Source organism: Elaeis guineensis, chromosome 1 (assembly GCF_000442705.2).
Source record: "Elaeis guineensis isolate ETL-2024a chromosome 1, EG11, whole genome shotgun sequence".
NCBI lineage: Eukaryota > Viridiplantae > Streptophyta > Magnoliopsida > Arecales > Arecaceae > Elaeis > Elaeis guineensis.
This window is the reverse complement of record NC_025993.2, coordinates 10,785,707-10,801,470: the sequence shown is the minus strand read 5'-3', so window position 1 is coordinate 10,801,470 and position 15,764 is coordinate 10,785,707. Positions and strand designations below refer to the sequence as shown.

General features: G+C 35.1%; 1 protein-coding gene across 1 annotated transcript; it reads left to right on the top strand.

Moving 5' to 3' along the window:
• The first annotated feature begins 2,071 nt into the window (after nt 1-2,071).
• On the top strand, nt 2,072-14,783 carry LOC105037932 (AUGMIN subunit 7). Its single transcript, XM_029262469.2, is given in 10 exon segments — nt 2,072-2,295; nt 2,298-2,373; nt 2,962-3,047; nt 4,365-4,426; nt 9,069-9,160; nt 9,317-9,442; nt 11,255-11,345; nt 12,976-13,083; nt 13,437-13,535; nt 14,385-14,783. Coding segments are annotated over 10 exon segments (984 nt in total). The 5' UTR covers nt 2,072-2,240; the 3' UTR covers nt 14,574-14,783.
• Nucleotides 14,784-15,764: the final 981 nt, after the last annotated feature.

The following is a 15,764-nucleotide window of genomic DNA, read 5'->3' as shown; positions in this document are numbered from 1 at the left end:
GATAAAATAAGAAGTCATACAAGGCTATATGATATCATACCAGAGATAGATCATATTTTATGATTCGAATGTCATAAGATGAAAAAAAAAAGTTTCTATATTCCTTCTTGATGGTTTATATAACTTTTCGATAGTTCTTATGACATCTTGTTTACTTTTTATGAATTTTCATAACTGTATTATTACTTCTATTATACTAACAGAAAAAAACTCTATTTCATTAATATCATTAAGAAGAAGAAGCTATAGCCAAGGTTTTAAATATCGATATCAGACCTCGTGTCGTTCATCGATTGCTGGTTGGTATGGTATGGTGCGATATTGGCCCGTACCGATAATAAAAAATTCAAAAAAATCTCATCCAATGGTAAAAAAAAGAAAATCAAACCATACCGTACCGTACCGCCCATACCACACCATACCAATCTGTATCGCATGGTTCGATTCGATTCAGATCATTTTTTCAAAAAACTGATTTGAACCGAATCGATTCTCCATCGGTACGATATGGTACGAGGTATACCGATCAGTTCGAGCTGGTATAGAATATACCATGGCTATAGCTATTATTCATGCAGTTTTATTAAGTAATGAGAGATTATTTATATTCATATAAATTCATATAAAATGATTTATGGCTCTATAATATTCGTTTGATAAAATAGAAAGTCATACAAGGCTATATAATATCATACCAAAAGATAGGATAATATATTTCATGATTCATCATAGAATGCAAAAAGAAGATTTCTATATTATTTTTTAATAGCTTATATAATTTTTTGATAATTATTATGATATTCTATTTATTTTTTATAACTTTTTATGACTGTATTATTATTTTTATTGTACTAATAGAAAAAAAACTCAATTTCAACAATATTATTAAGAAGAAGAAGTAGCAGCTATTATTTATGCAGTTTTATTTTATATTTATAAAAACTTATATAAAGTGATTTATGTCTCTAAATATTTATTTGATAAAATAAGAAGTCATACAAGACTATATAATATCATCCAAGAGATAGGAGATTATATTTCTTGATCCGGATATCATAGAATGTAAAAAAAAAAATTATATTATTTCTTGATGGTTTATATGACTTTTCAATTGTTATTATAAAATCTTGTTTGCTTTTTATGACTTTCCATGATTTTATTATTACTTTCTGTTGCACTAACAGAAAAAGCTCTATTTCAGTAATACTGATAAAAAAAGAAGCAATAACTATTATTCGTACGGTTTTATTAAGTAATGGAGGATCATTAATATTCATACAAATTCATATGAAGTGATTTATGCCTCTAAAACATTCATTGGACAAAATAAGAAGTCATATAAGATTATATGATGTCATACTATAAATAGGAGGTCATATTTCTTGATCCGGATATCATAAGATGCAAAAAGAAGACTTTTTGTATATGGCTCATATGATTTTTCGATAGTTATTATGATATCCTGTTTGCTTTTTATAACTTCTTATGATAATATTATTACTTTCTGTTGTACTAACAGATAAAAAGCTTCATTTCAATCTACCAATGCATTAACTCTATTCAACTATCTAAAGAGTTATGGTAATAAAGGATTTACAAAAAAAAAATCTGCAAAGAAAAAAATAATCTTGTGGAGGGCAGTTGGAACATGCAAAATATCAGTATAATCTTGGATGCACATAGCTCACTGCAGAAAAATCTTAGACATCCGATGTTCAGACAGAAATAGAATAAATTGAGGAAGAAGAAAAAGAAAATAATTTTCACAATGACTACCGTTTGAGCAAAATAGAATATCTGAAGATATTTTAGAAAAAAAATATTTTCATCAGTTTTAAATTTTTAAAATTAAATTAAATTTTATTAAATTTTTATAATATTAAAAAATATTTAATTTTTATTATTAATTATGATATTAGATATTGAGTTCGTGATTGAAAAAAATATTTTTTCTATATCGATCTGATTATAATATAGTACGTGGTGCACAGAAAATTACTCGTTAGGCCACACAGGCCACACTGTGACTCGGCCAGATATGCTTCAAAATTAGACCTGCGGATCCGCCCACACACCAAGAGCAACGCCGTATCTAACCTGAAAAAAAAGGAAAATCTAATTAAGGACGGCTTAGACGGCCGCGGACAATATTACTGCTTCTTCTGGTTACGATCTGCAGCACCTTCTACTGCGGAGCAGCGGCAGCGGAAGACGTTGTCGTTGTTATTGTAATTTCCGAGATGGCGTCGAAGCAAATGGAGGAGATCCAGAGGAAGCTGGCCGTCCTCAACTACCCCGCGCCAACGCCCCCGCCCAGTCTCTCCTCTTCGCCGGCGTCGAGAGATACGCCCTCCTTGAATGGCTCTTCTTCCGGTACCCTGGTCTCCTTTCGAATTCTCCCTTCTCTCCATTTCCTTCTTCTGATTCGACTTGGGCTCCTCAAAAACCTAGCTTGTGGAGGTTTATATGGGCCTTTTACTTGAAATGCTGTCCCAATCGTACGTCGATCTGCTGGGTAACGAGTTTCTCCGAGCAATGGAGGACCAAAGTTTAAATTTTTAGGGAATTCGGTCTGATTTCGCGCCGCTTTGTAGTGTGTCTTCCTTGACTGCGGAAAATTATCGCAAAATTCTTTCTTGCCTATACTTCTCGATCATTTTCTTCGACGCATTTCCAATCCACTCCCAATCGGGTTCGTCTGAACCCGAGTTTTCTGATGCCATTCTTCTTGAAATGTTGTACCAATTCGAACTTTGTTTATTCTTTACATCTTTCTCCAAGCCATTTCTAGGATTTGATCAAATTTTCAGCCAATTCATAGGAATTATTTTGTCATTTTTATGGCATTAAAGTATATATTTTTTTTCTTTTTTTCCTTTATCCCATAGTTACGGAATTTGCGATGTTGGATACCAAGTATAAAGCTTATCAACGTGAAGGTAACGCTTTGGCTCGTTGCAGGCTCCTAGGTGACAGATCACCCTTCACTCAACAGAATTGGCAAGGGGATAGCATGGATCGTGATGAGGAGAATACTCGAATCCAACGTAAGTCCCTTTTCTTTTCATACAAGCTGGTAAATTCCTGCTGTTCACAGTTTCTTTGTTGCTTTTGAGCTGATTTTGCTATCACCACTAAGAATGTCTGTTCCTTATCATAGGCTATGAATGCCATGAAAAAGTTATTGCCATCCAAGCAAAATTTTGTAACCCTATGATATTTTTGTTATTAAAATCATACACTGCAATCTATTTTATAATTATTAAGTTTTTCCCCGGAGTGAGTTAATGCATGGAGGGTGCTAACACTTTGCATGATAATGTGAGGGAACATATGCCTAGCCTAGAATGGCTCTTCAAGTCATGTTGGAATTACGTGAACATAAGTTTAGTTGAGCATATCATTGACTCTGTTGTGTTAGGACCAGGTATATCTATGATTACAAAATTTGGGATCTTGGATTTATTTGACAAGTTAAAAATATTGTGGTTTAAGGGGCAAAAATACATCAAAAAATATCATGAGAATGTTGGCAAGTTGGCAAGGTTTGAAGGGCAAGGCCATGTTTAGAGGTTTGCTGGTTCCACTGGTTCATTCCATACAGCCTGCATGCATTTCTGCACACCCTATATGCCTTTCAGCAAAAATTTGCAGAATTTAACCCACCTTTTCAAGTTTGAGAGTTAGGGCATGGCTAAGTAAGAAAAGGGGGTTGGTAGGGATATCCTCATGAAAGAATGCTAAAGTTAGAGTTTATAGTAGCACATTAATTTTGAGATAGTGGACCCAGTCCGGGATGGGTGAAGATGTGAAAGCCGTGAGAAATTTTAGAGCAGGCTGTGTGAGGCAAATCATCATACATATATATGCTGGTGAAAAGCATGCTTTCTCCAGGTTTTCATCAATCAATATGCTAATTTTGAGAATTGAGGTATTACAAGTTGGGATTGAAGATGAAACTACAAAGCACTAACACAGATGAATTTAGGAAAATAAATGTGAAGCTACTCTGAATACCCTGAACATGGATGACATTCATTTGGTGATGTTTCATGAAATTTCAGCATTCTACTGTTCTTTGCTATTCATTTGAGAGTCTCCTGGCTTGTCTACAGTGTCGTTACCCTTTTTGAATGTTAGATGTTCTACCCGTTATGCTATTTTCAGGAAGAACAGCCAATTGTTTTCTATTAATTGTTTAGTTCTTACATTGTCATTGACTAACATGATCTTTGCTTTACACAGGAAATATAGATTTCTAAATGCCGTTCATATATGTTATGCATATATTTTCGTTATTTTTCTATCATCCTATTTTCTCTTTAAGAGATTGTTGTGAATAACAAATTCTTTGATTTTCGCAGACTTGGCTGAAATAGCAAGCTTCTTGGGTATTACATCTTCAGTTGACACAGAGGCAATCCAAGTGAGTAAAATGATTTTGTAGGAAACAAGATCTTTCTCAGTTATTATAGCCTCATGATAGTTGAGATGCACTGTAGTTAGTTTGCCATATAATTTTTGATCTTTCATAAACATTGATGTAGCACATGTAAATCTTCTTGCAACACTATCACTTGACTACAGTCCTAACTAAATTCTTAATGGTCCTAGGTCCATCTTAAGTAAACTATAGAAGACTGCACATGTAGGATACATAGTTTTTCAGTTATATTACTGTTGCATGAGTACACATATAGTATAGTTTTACAATAATGTTACTGTTGTATGGCAATAACTACAGGAAAGTCAATTGATTTAAGAATTGAATACTACAACAAGTCAGTTGATGCATGTTTTCCAGCACATTAACGCTTCAGTAGTTTTCTTGTTACACCAAGTCTATTAATTCATAAATGAATAATCTTGATAAACCACACATGTGCAAATTCTAGAATGCAGGGTTGCCTTTGTTTTTCAGGCAACATCAGGTAGATATAGTAACAAATCAAATCCCTTGTTTCCCTCTAATACTTGTCCTTAAGACAGTGTGGTGCTGTTGTGCAGAAATTGTGGAGTAAATATTGAATTTGACATTAGCGGTCCATAGAATGAGTTTTCAAGCTTGTTACTAACTGTAAGATTATCTTCTTATTTCTACTGTATGCTAGTGGTCAATTAACATGTTACATCAGTTGCGAGGGACTGAACTATAATAAACATGGTATGATTGTTACAGGTCCTTTAAGTGAGGAGAACATTAATCTTCCATCAGATGGACATGCCAAGAGCAGACTGGATTGTGAAAAAGGGTTATTGGACAGGGTTTCACAACAAGGAGGGATATATGGAGTTTGGATAATTAGGTTGGTTTTCTGGATTCAATTTCTCTCTATCATGTCAAACCTAGAGCTAGGATAGTGAAGCATTATTATGATGAGTTATTAGGGAAGTATAGAGCCCTATTATTTTCAATGGACTTCTTCTTGATAAGAGAGTTTATATAGCAAGCAAGCAGTCATCCTATGATGACTTTGATTGATTGGGGAAGGGAACAAAGAAAGATGGAATTTTGGTGATGGCCAGCAAAAGGTTGCTTCTTTGTGAAGTCCTTTTATATTTTGTGTTAACAAAACAGGATGTTCTATGGTTGGAAAAGGGTTGCTAATTTTCTGATAACTATAAAATCAAAGCCTTTTTGTAATACAATTCAGAACATCCTATTTTAGCCTTCTGCTAAAAAAATGCTCACCATCTACAAACCTCGGAAGAATTCAAGGAAACAAGGTTCCGTTCTCTTGCTTATGAACAATAGAAACATGAATATCTTCATGCTCTCATTTGGTAAGTTGAATTCATCTTTTGATGATTTTTTTTTTATCCTTTTCACATTATGATGCAGTGGAAGAGGAAGAAGGGGCAATTTGATCAATGAGGTTATGCTTTGAAGATCAACACATAAATAGAAGAAAACTGTATCGAAGAATTTTTCATTTGGTGAAAGGAATTCTCTCAAAAATAATTTTATAATATCTCGAAGGTTGTCCGTTGCAATATATTACATGCGTATTTGTAGGACATGATACCCTAACCCTAATTTGGGTATTAAACCGGATGCAAAATCATACTCGAAATGAGGCCTGACAATAAAAAAAGAATATACTAGAATTATTCTATTACAAATATAGACATGTGACTAAAATTTGATACAGGCCCTAATAGAAAATTTATAGAAAATCTGCCAAAGAAATCAAATTTTTGTTTACTACAGTTTTCACCCGCAATCTGCTTGTTTTGAGGCTTGGCATGATCTAGTTGGTCATAGTAGCTGTTAGTTGCACCTTGTGCTGCATCAGGCGATACATAATTAGCTTGGGACCCTCATTAATACTTAAACAAGTGGATAAAGGATATGAGACATCATCTAGAAGTGGGTTTGGTGGGAATTTTAATATCAAGAAAATTTATATTTTTGTAAAGGAACACTTTAGATGCGTATCAATGTGAAGCTGGATTGCCTATGTTTGTGTTTGCTTCAAGAGTTTTTTTTTTCATTTTCATAGATTGAGGATTCATATTACCTTTGTGGGGAGAATACTCAAAATATTGGAGTATTGGAGAAACCAAGGTATTTTGAAGCTTCATTGTTAGAATTTGTACGAGTTGTTTTTATGATTGAGTGAAAGACATACTTAAGGATCAATGTTTTGAAATTTTTAATGTTTGCTTTAACATGTAGAATTTATTTCGTAACTCGTTGAGTTTTCTCTTACTCTCACTTACACTCCCTGATTTCTCATTTCCCATCTCTTTCCTGTCCTTGTCCATCCATGGACTCCTAATATCCCGTGGTATTGACAAGGGCTGAGATAATATTGGCAACTATAATGATAATGGAAACTGCATGGGACAATCTCACTAGCTCACCCCCTATTTTCTCAACGAGCTGACACATTCTATGCTTCTTCCCAGCTCCAATCACCCACACCTCCATCTATGTCCTCTACCCACAGCTCACCTCAAATTCTATTCATTCCCTTCCCAAAATCTGACTGCAACTTCTGGAGTTTAAGGAGGGAGCGCCATAAAAAGATCTTCCATCATTATCTTTTCCTTCATAAATCCAAGTTGCCAAAGCTATTCTCAATACCGGCCTTTATCTGCTCAATGAATAGTCTCTACTTAATTGCTCTGAGCTTTTTACAGATTTCTTTTTCTTTTGGAATCTTGTCTCTCCTGCTTTGCCTCTCTCTTAACTTTGTACGCTCTATCTAATTCTCCAACTCTTATCCTTCCTATAAGTTTATTTTCTATTAATATTGAGTGGGCTTTGCCCTCCCCTTCCCCTAAAAGGAAAAGGACAAAAAAAAAAAAAAAACTCTGATCCTGACCTATAACCCCCACCCGGATCAACGCTTATCCCCTATTTTCATATCCTAGGCCAGCCCCTAATCCACCTTGCCTGAACACTCTCCCCTACCCAGAATCCAATCCATCTTTCTGCTTCTGTTATGATGACAATCAATACACCAAAAATACCTAGGTGTTAAGAGGTATGCTTGACTGAGGTCTTAACCACCTCCCTAGCACCATCAAGGCCATGCCCACAACAACCAGCATGACTACCAAAAACCATTTTCACCACCACCTTCAACACCTTTTGACCACTACGTCCATCACCTTTTCCTCCACCACTACCACCACCTAAACATCATATCATCGTCATGTCTTCCAATGCTTCTTCCACCACCAGTACCACTATCCAACGACCGGGACCACCAACGTCATGACCACCCCAACACCATTGCTGCTGCCATGCCACCAGGCCGGTAAATGTTGCGTCATAATTGCTGCCCACGAAAGCATTCCCTTTAACAAACTTAGATGGTAATCACCATCATAGAAGTTGCAATGTTATTAGAAGTACATTTGGTTTTAGGTATGGAGGTGATCTAATTTTTATGAAATACAAACTAATAACCACCCCCCATTTTGATCAACAAGACATTTCTAAATAACCATGTTACAATTTCTCAAAGAGTTCAGATTCTTCTAGGAATTTTTCTTTAACTTCTATTAGAGATGTGTTAGCTAATTACTTGCTTATGTTTATGAAAGCAATGCAACTTAAGAGTAATTTATATTTAATTGTCCTAACTCTAAATCATGAAATACTTGATCTCCGAATAGTGGAGTCCCATTGGTACAATGGTTAGTATAATTTAGATAGCACGTTTATTGGATGAAGAAATGGTTATAACTATTCTGTCATGTTTTTATCTCATGATTAATTTATGGACATGATCCTGAGATGAGACATGTTGCATAGTTTATGAAAGCCCCTGAAATTGGTGAGACTACTTCAAATGCATGGTTATGGTTGATTGCAAGTTAGTTTTCTTGATGTCGATCCTATGCTGTCATTCCATGATTATGAGTGTCTCCTTTTCGTTTTTCATGAGAGAATGCAACTCAAAAGAAAAATGTACCTTCACCTTCATGAGCACTTACCAATGGTAGCATAGTGATCTTAGAGTGAGGAATTGCTTAAATTTTGCATGTGTTGTTAATATATTTTTTGAGTTAAGTTTTCCAAGCCAGGCACAAATTCACTCATCATTTAGAAAAGGAATGCCCCCAAAATTGGGGCATTTCCTATTCTTCCATATTTCTGATTCAAAATTCTTGTCATGGTTAGTTCTCAATGTCTACTTTGTAATTGTGTTTTTGAATGTCGATGTAATGGTCATTTGCAATTAGCTAATTTTGATAACTAAATTCTTTTCCTGTAGAACTTCCTGGAAACACTCAAAGAGCTGTTATCACTGGATTTTTGAGTGAAAAATTAATGGAACGTTCTCTTAACCCATCGCTCATGACTAGAGCTTTTTTTTTTTTTTTTGATTTTCTGGAAATCTTTTCCCACAAATCTGACTCTTGACACAGGTGACAGTGTTGAGGTGTGCTCCACTGTCCAACTTTTTGACCTGAGAGAATAAAAATTGACATGAGGTGACCTCCATGCAGATATAAACAGACAGTTAGGTCAATCCATGGATGTTGCATGTTTCACATCATTTGACTTTTATCATTGATTTATTCATGAGATTCTGGGATGTTAATCACAGGGAAGAGGCAATTATGAAGATCGTGTAGAAATGCTTCATCTTATTGTAGATCTTGTGGAAGCAAGCTGTTATGCTGACAATCCAGAATGGAGGTCGGGAGAGTTTTCTTGGTTTACATTTAAAATTCTTTATATCTGATGCAATCTCAATCTGTTTTACCTCAATTTGCGGTTTATGTAGTGCTCAACTCAATCGCCATTTTCTGACTGCTAAAGCATCCTGATTGTAGACATCTGGTTTGTCTGCAGCGTTGATGAGCAGTTGGCGAAGGATGTACAGTTGGTAGATTCCATTGCTGAGAAGCAGGCTCAAGTTTTCTCAGAAGAATGCAAACTGTTTCCAGCAGATGTCCAGATTCAGTCGATTTACCCCCTGTAAGCAATGTGTTCTCTGCCCATTATGAAAGCCTGACACAGGATCAAATGCATTTTGCAATGTGTCGCACAAATTGATGCAACACAGCTCCAATCTTTCTTGCATCAAACCTAAAATTCCAACTTTCTATATATAAAAAATATAAAATTTTAATGCTTTCTAAATAAGCAGACATTTAACTAATTCTATAATTAATGTTCATCTTTCTTTGATATGGGCTTGCTTGAGCTTGAGCAAAGCTCTAGCACATACCTTCAACTAGGCTCTGTGGAAATTAATAGCCTCAGGCTTGGGTTGCCTTTGGCTTGTTTGAGTTTATGAGCCAAGCTCGAGCTAGATTCATGAGGATTTGGGATAGATGAGGAAGACAGTACCTTGGGAGCATGGTTTCATGCATGATCATTGACATGATCTTACGCGATATATAGAATACTTTGCTTCCCTATCATATCTCACTGTTTTAACCTCCCATGTCAAGGCAAGTGATGGATTTCTGTTTTCCAGGTCTTGGGCTCCCACCGATGCTAGAAAAGCACGAGAGGTGGGGTGAGGCAAGAGGTCAAGGGTGAGGGTTTTGGGTGTAAGATTTGAGTGGTTGGGATGGGTGATCTAAGAAAGTTACTGGCTTTGACTTGTCCTCTGTTGTTCAGAAGCCTCACTGAATATGCACCCTATTGCTCAGGCTTGGCTTGTACACTAAACAAGCCCTAGTTCTTGTTTGGTCTTGGCTAGTTTTGTTTATAAAGGAACCTATTACCAAGCCAAACCTGAGCTTCTTATGAAATGCTCAGATTATTTGCACACCTGGTGATATTTGATGCGGTAATAATTTGCTTATAGCATTGCACCCTAGCCATATTCTTTCTTAAATAAGTGCAGGGTGTCAGATGTAGATACACCATAATTGAATTGGGTGAGTTATTTAGTGGCTATTTGGTTGTCAAGTTTTATTAATCTGGGTTTTATATAAAATCTGGAATAAATGAGTTTTATGAAAAGCAGGTCTGACTCTTTTCTCCATTACATATATGAAATCATGTTTTATCATTATCTATTTTACTAAAATTCAGAGATAACTAAATAGCCCCATAAAGGTTCCGATATTGTCAGTGTTCCTAGTATGGGGAGATTGGAGAATTGATAGGAATATGTGGATGGTATCCCTGTCTGGTTTTCTGATTTTATGTTGTTTTAGACTGTATTTTTCTATAGATTTCTTTAGATTCTTGTGGTTCCATGCTCAAGGACAGTGAATCATGCTTTACTTCTGTTGTCCGTGGCTTGTTTGGGATGGCTTCAGTTTCTTTTTTCTTTTTCTGGTACATTATTCTTTCTTTTTTGGTGCATGGATGGCTTCAGTTTCTTTGGAGGTGCATTTTATTCAGTGTTCATTGTTATGCCTGATTTATTAATATGAGGAACTCTGTGCTCTCTGTTGTGGGCGTCTTTGTTTTCTTCTCATTCCTCCACTTCATCATCATCTTTCTGCATTTTACTAAAAAGACTGTCATCCAAAACTATAAATATTGTCTTGTAGTTATCACCAAGTGAACGGGAAGCTCTTATATTGTAAATCTAGCAAAAAAATAAATAAATAAATGATAGTGACTATTGCCTTACTTCATTTATAAAGTGTTGCCAGCTCCACATGTTCCACACATTACATTGTTATTTTCATCTCTATTTTCTCTGGCTATACTGTTGTCCGCCTTGTTTTCATACTTAGAAAGACATTTGAACATGCTGTTTATGATCTGACGTTATATGGTCATAAAATTATTCTAATTATAATGAATATATTCTTCTTGCAGACCAGATATATCTGAGCTGGAGTTGAAGCTAGCCGAGCATACAAAGAAATTGGCAAATTTACAGCAGATGGTCCAGGAGTTGGCATCTAAGGTTTACTTGAAGCACATAACTGAATTATAGTTTGCATAGATTATACCTGGAAATATTGGCCTGCTGAAGCAAGTTTAATGAAATCAGCCAGATTTTGAAACTGGCATCATTTGCAGACAAGGCTCACCTGGAACTGATTCCAACCATCTTTTAAAATTAAAATATACATGTTTTCTACTTACCGAATTATAAACTTGTTGCTTTATCGTCATGCTTGTTAGCATAATTTATATTAGTCATTTAATACAGTCTTGATGTTAGTCCTGACCCTCTAAGGCCTCATTCAGCATTGCTGTAGGTAGTGGCTTTTTTTTTTTTTTTTTTTAGAGCTTTGGGATATAGAATTTTCACTAGTAGAGCTTTTTAACAAAAAGTTGTTTGCTGTTTGATGATTATATTTCTGAAATGCTGTGGAACTTTAACAATATCAAGAAACTATTTGTAATATCAAGAAATAGCTGCAGCACTTCCAACAGTCTAACTATACTATCAAAAATGTTATTATAAAGTATTTTTGATTTATAAAATATTTATTTCGGGCAGTTATGGATTAGATTTGTATTGTGCACACCTCGAGAGAAGTTAAACTGGGTGTTATTTCTCTCAAGGTGGTGTGACTTGCCTTTAGTGTTGACCTTTCTGGAAAAAAGATGGGTTTTAAATCTTTTCACCTGATGACATAGTTCTGAGTTTATTTGCAATGCTTGGACTTGTTACATAATATAGCACTGTTATATATTTATTTTAATATAATAATATTATATTATTATTGTTTTATAGTATTGTAACAGTATTATATTATTAAATTCATAAACAATACTATATTGTTATCATATTTTACTATCAACATTGATATTATGAAGTATTTACTAATTTAAACGTTATTTTATATATTTTAATCTAAATAATATAATGAATAATATAATTATTTTCAAGTATGTTAAAGAAAATTGCGAGGACGTAACTCAAAGTCCTTTATTGCATGGTTATGTCAATAAAAAAAAAGACAAATTTAAACTATGATGGCAATAAAAGTATTTTAAATTAATCTTGTAAAAAAAAATTATTGTGGGGACTTAAATCTGGGTCTTTTAGTTAAGCTTTTAAAAAACAGCTTCCTGACATGTCTCAAGTAAAACTTTTGTGCAAAAAGCTCCAAATTGTAGCTTTTCCTTAATAGACTTTTTTTTTGCATTTGGAAAATGTGGAAAGCTATTTCAGAATTTTTACCAAATATTTTAAAATCACCTGAAAGAGCTTTTGGCCCTCCAGGAAGCATTCTTTGGCACTCCGAAAAGTAATGCCAAATAGGGTTTAATATTCAGGACTTTTAAAAGATTTTCATTTACCGAAAAAGAAGCACAATCCAGCCCTAGACGTTGTCCAAATACTGCAACGAAAAAAACCTCAAACAAAAGCGAAGACGACAAAAATATACAACTCAATACAATGCTTCAATCTTGAATCAAACATGACAACTTTGTAGTAGCAACTGGTTTGTTGACAGGACCAAGGTTCTGTAAGTTGTACTTTTCTACTGGAAATATAAGTATGTTGTTTGGGTTATTTCCACCATCCTTAAAAATGTTTTTGACTCCATACTGGAAATCTTCTTGCTACTGTTGTACAGTATGATTACAATCCTAATGAGGAGTATGCGGAAACAGAGTTGAAATTGAGGGAACAGTTGGAGTCGTTTCTGGAAACTGTGAGGTCCTTCAACTTGATTTACACAAAGGTGATCTCAGGCTCTTATTTGAAAAATTTTACTTCTGTTTTTGTATAAGCAGTCCTATGTTGTTTAATTTGCTGTATTCAAGGAGGCCTGTGTTTCCCTGCCATAATGATGATTGTTGCAACATCTGTTAAAATAACTAGTTGTTTGTGTAATTATGCTCTTCCAATTGTAAGGCAGTAGTTTGAAGTCCAGTGCTTGTGAGTGCGATCAACTTGTGACACAGCTTCACTAAGAAACTCTTGGAACACATATTTCAGATTGCTATATTTTTCTTTAAATTTTAACAACCTGGAACCATTCTATTATTTTTTTTGCTCTGGAAAGATTTTGGTTGAAAGTTTCCCATTTTGTAGGAAATTCGCCCCTGGACACACATGATGGAGGTCCCACAGTTGCATGGGTTTGGGCCAGCTGCTAATCGCTTACTGGAGGCTTATAACACACTTTTAAAGGTTAGTTCAGATTATCCTCCTTCTATCAACCAATTGTATTACTTCGATGTATTGAACCATATATAGTTTCAGATTGATTGCAATCTCAAAGTCCATAATCTGTAGTCAATGAAAATACTCACAAAAGTGAGTATACATTGAAAGATGAACAGATTTTGCACCTATATGGGACATCTTTAAATTCTATATAAATCAATATTTTATTTCATAGTTGCAAAAGCTAGATGGTTACGGAACATGAGACTGAGATATGAAACAAATAGACAAATTAAATGGTGAGATGCTATGAAGTCACTAGGAGTATCAATGTAGTTTCCAAAGAAAAGGAAGATTATTTCTGATTTAGAAGAGCACCGGAGGTAAGAGTATTTGCCTTTGTTTTCTTTGGAACAAATGCATGCCTATGGCAACTTGTTATCTTCAACTAATTCCGTGGACTGTAACATGTAATAAAGTCATATTCCCAGCATTTAACTTTTAATAAACATCCATCATTGTGGGAATAAGATTGCCTCAACACATGTTTCCAGTTTTACCTGATTCCAAACTCAAGTATTCTTTGTTTAGCAATTCGGATTTTGTTAGGCTACAGTTCTCATGTTATGCAGTCAGGCTCTGAAGTGTGTGCAACTGAAAAAGCTATTATATCTTCTGCTGGTATGGAGATGCTGCATTTGAACATGGTCAACCTTTCAAATTTGACACAGCTGTTGCAATTTGCAAAACTGTGTTTTATTTTACATTTGCCTTATATAATTGATAAGAAAATGATCTACTTTAATAGCAACTCTTAAGTCTTGCTTAGAGATTGACAGCCTGCTTTTTGAATGACTGAATGGTGGATGGCAGTTTTTGGGAAACTTGCGAAGTCTGCGAGATTCTTATGCAGCCATGGCTGTTGGGTCGGTGTCAACAACAGATGAGCCTTCTTCTGTCACAAAAATAATCATGGATTGTGAATCAGCTCTGACATTTTTGAATCGCAGTCTTGCCATCCTCTCGACTTCTGTGGCTCGAGAGCAAGGTGAGGCCCTTTAAATGTGCATAAAGAATGGATAAATCAACTTGTTATCATATTATTTTTGGAAGCCTTGTTGCACTTTCTGTCTCTGGGAATGATACATTGGTAGTTACAATTGTTTGATCTCAGAGCTATTATTTTCTATCAGCTTGTTGAGATGGTGGTCTTGATTAATGATGTGGACGCTTCAGATTTAGAAAAGATATGAAACATTTGAGTTTGATCAAGCTATTAGAATGCCAAAAGCTCTATTGCTATTGCTGTATCTGAACTCTTGTTCAAATTACATTGACTTCCTGTGTTCTATCTCATTTTCTTCTTTTCCTAGCGGGCACTTTCTTATTCTCTCTCTCTCTCTTTCCCCCCCCTCCCCCTCCCTCTCTCTCTTTCACACACACACACACACACACACGAATGCTCTTCCTTGATTTGTTTATTGCCCCTAGCTCCTTTAAAAGATTGGTGAATCTAGTAATAGTATTCTTATTCCGGATAATTCTTTTCTTTCCCCTTGGTAGATGATGGATGCTCCATATTACTCTCTTTTATTCAAATTACTCTATATAAATTACGTATTTTTAATTTTTTCATGACGTTTTTCAAAGGAGATCTCAATCGACAACAGAATAAGGTGAAAGGAAAGTTCAGGCTCCCATTGGAGGGCAAGAAACGAGTCTTTGTTGACTCAAAGGTAAAAGTCAGATGATGACAATGATGAAGCAAATTTCGCTTGTGACTCGGTACTACATATAGCCTTAAGTGAAGACAGTAACGGAAACTGGAGGCCTCAAGCTTGTGGAAGGTTAAAATATAGGGTAAAGAGCAAAGGTAGAAAAATCATCTTTTTTTTTTTGCCTTAAAGTTCATTGCAAGGCATAGATTTCAAAAGAGCATATATTGTAACCAAAAAAAAAAAAAAAAGCAAAAGAGCATATATCCGTAACACACTGGCCAGTGGCTGCAGGCTTGCCAGAGGTGTCATCAGCAGGTGGCTATAAGCCATCGCTGTCAAGCTTGTACATAATCTGCAAATAAATCTCAATTGATTTGATAAATAGAAAATAATGTGGAGAATCATTTGGTCAATGAGCTATTGTAAAATTAATTAGTCAGTTTCCAAGATTTGTTACTATACTCATACTCACTGGTTAAGCATAAACACCCCTGGCTTACAAGCAGTAAAGACGCCTGGCTATCCCAGGTTACTC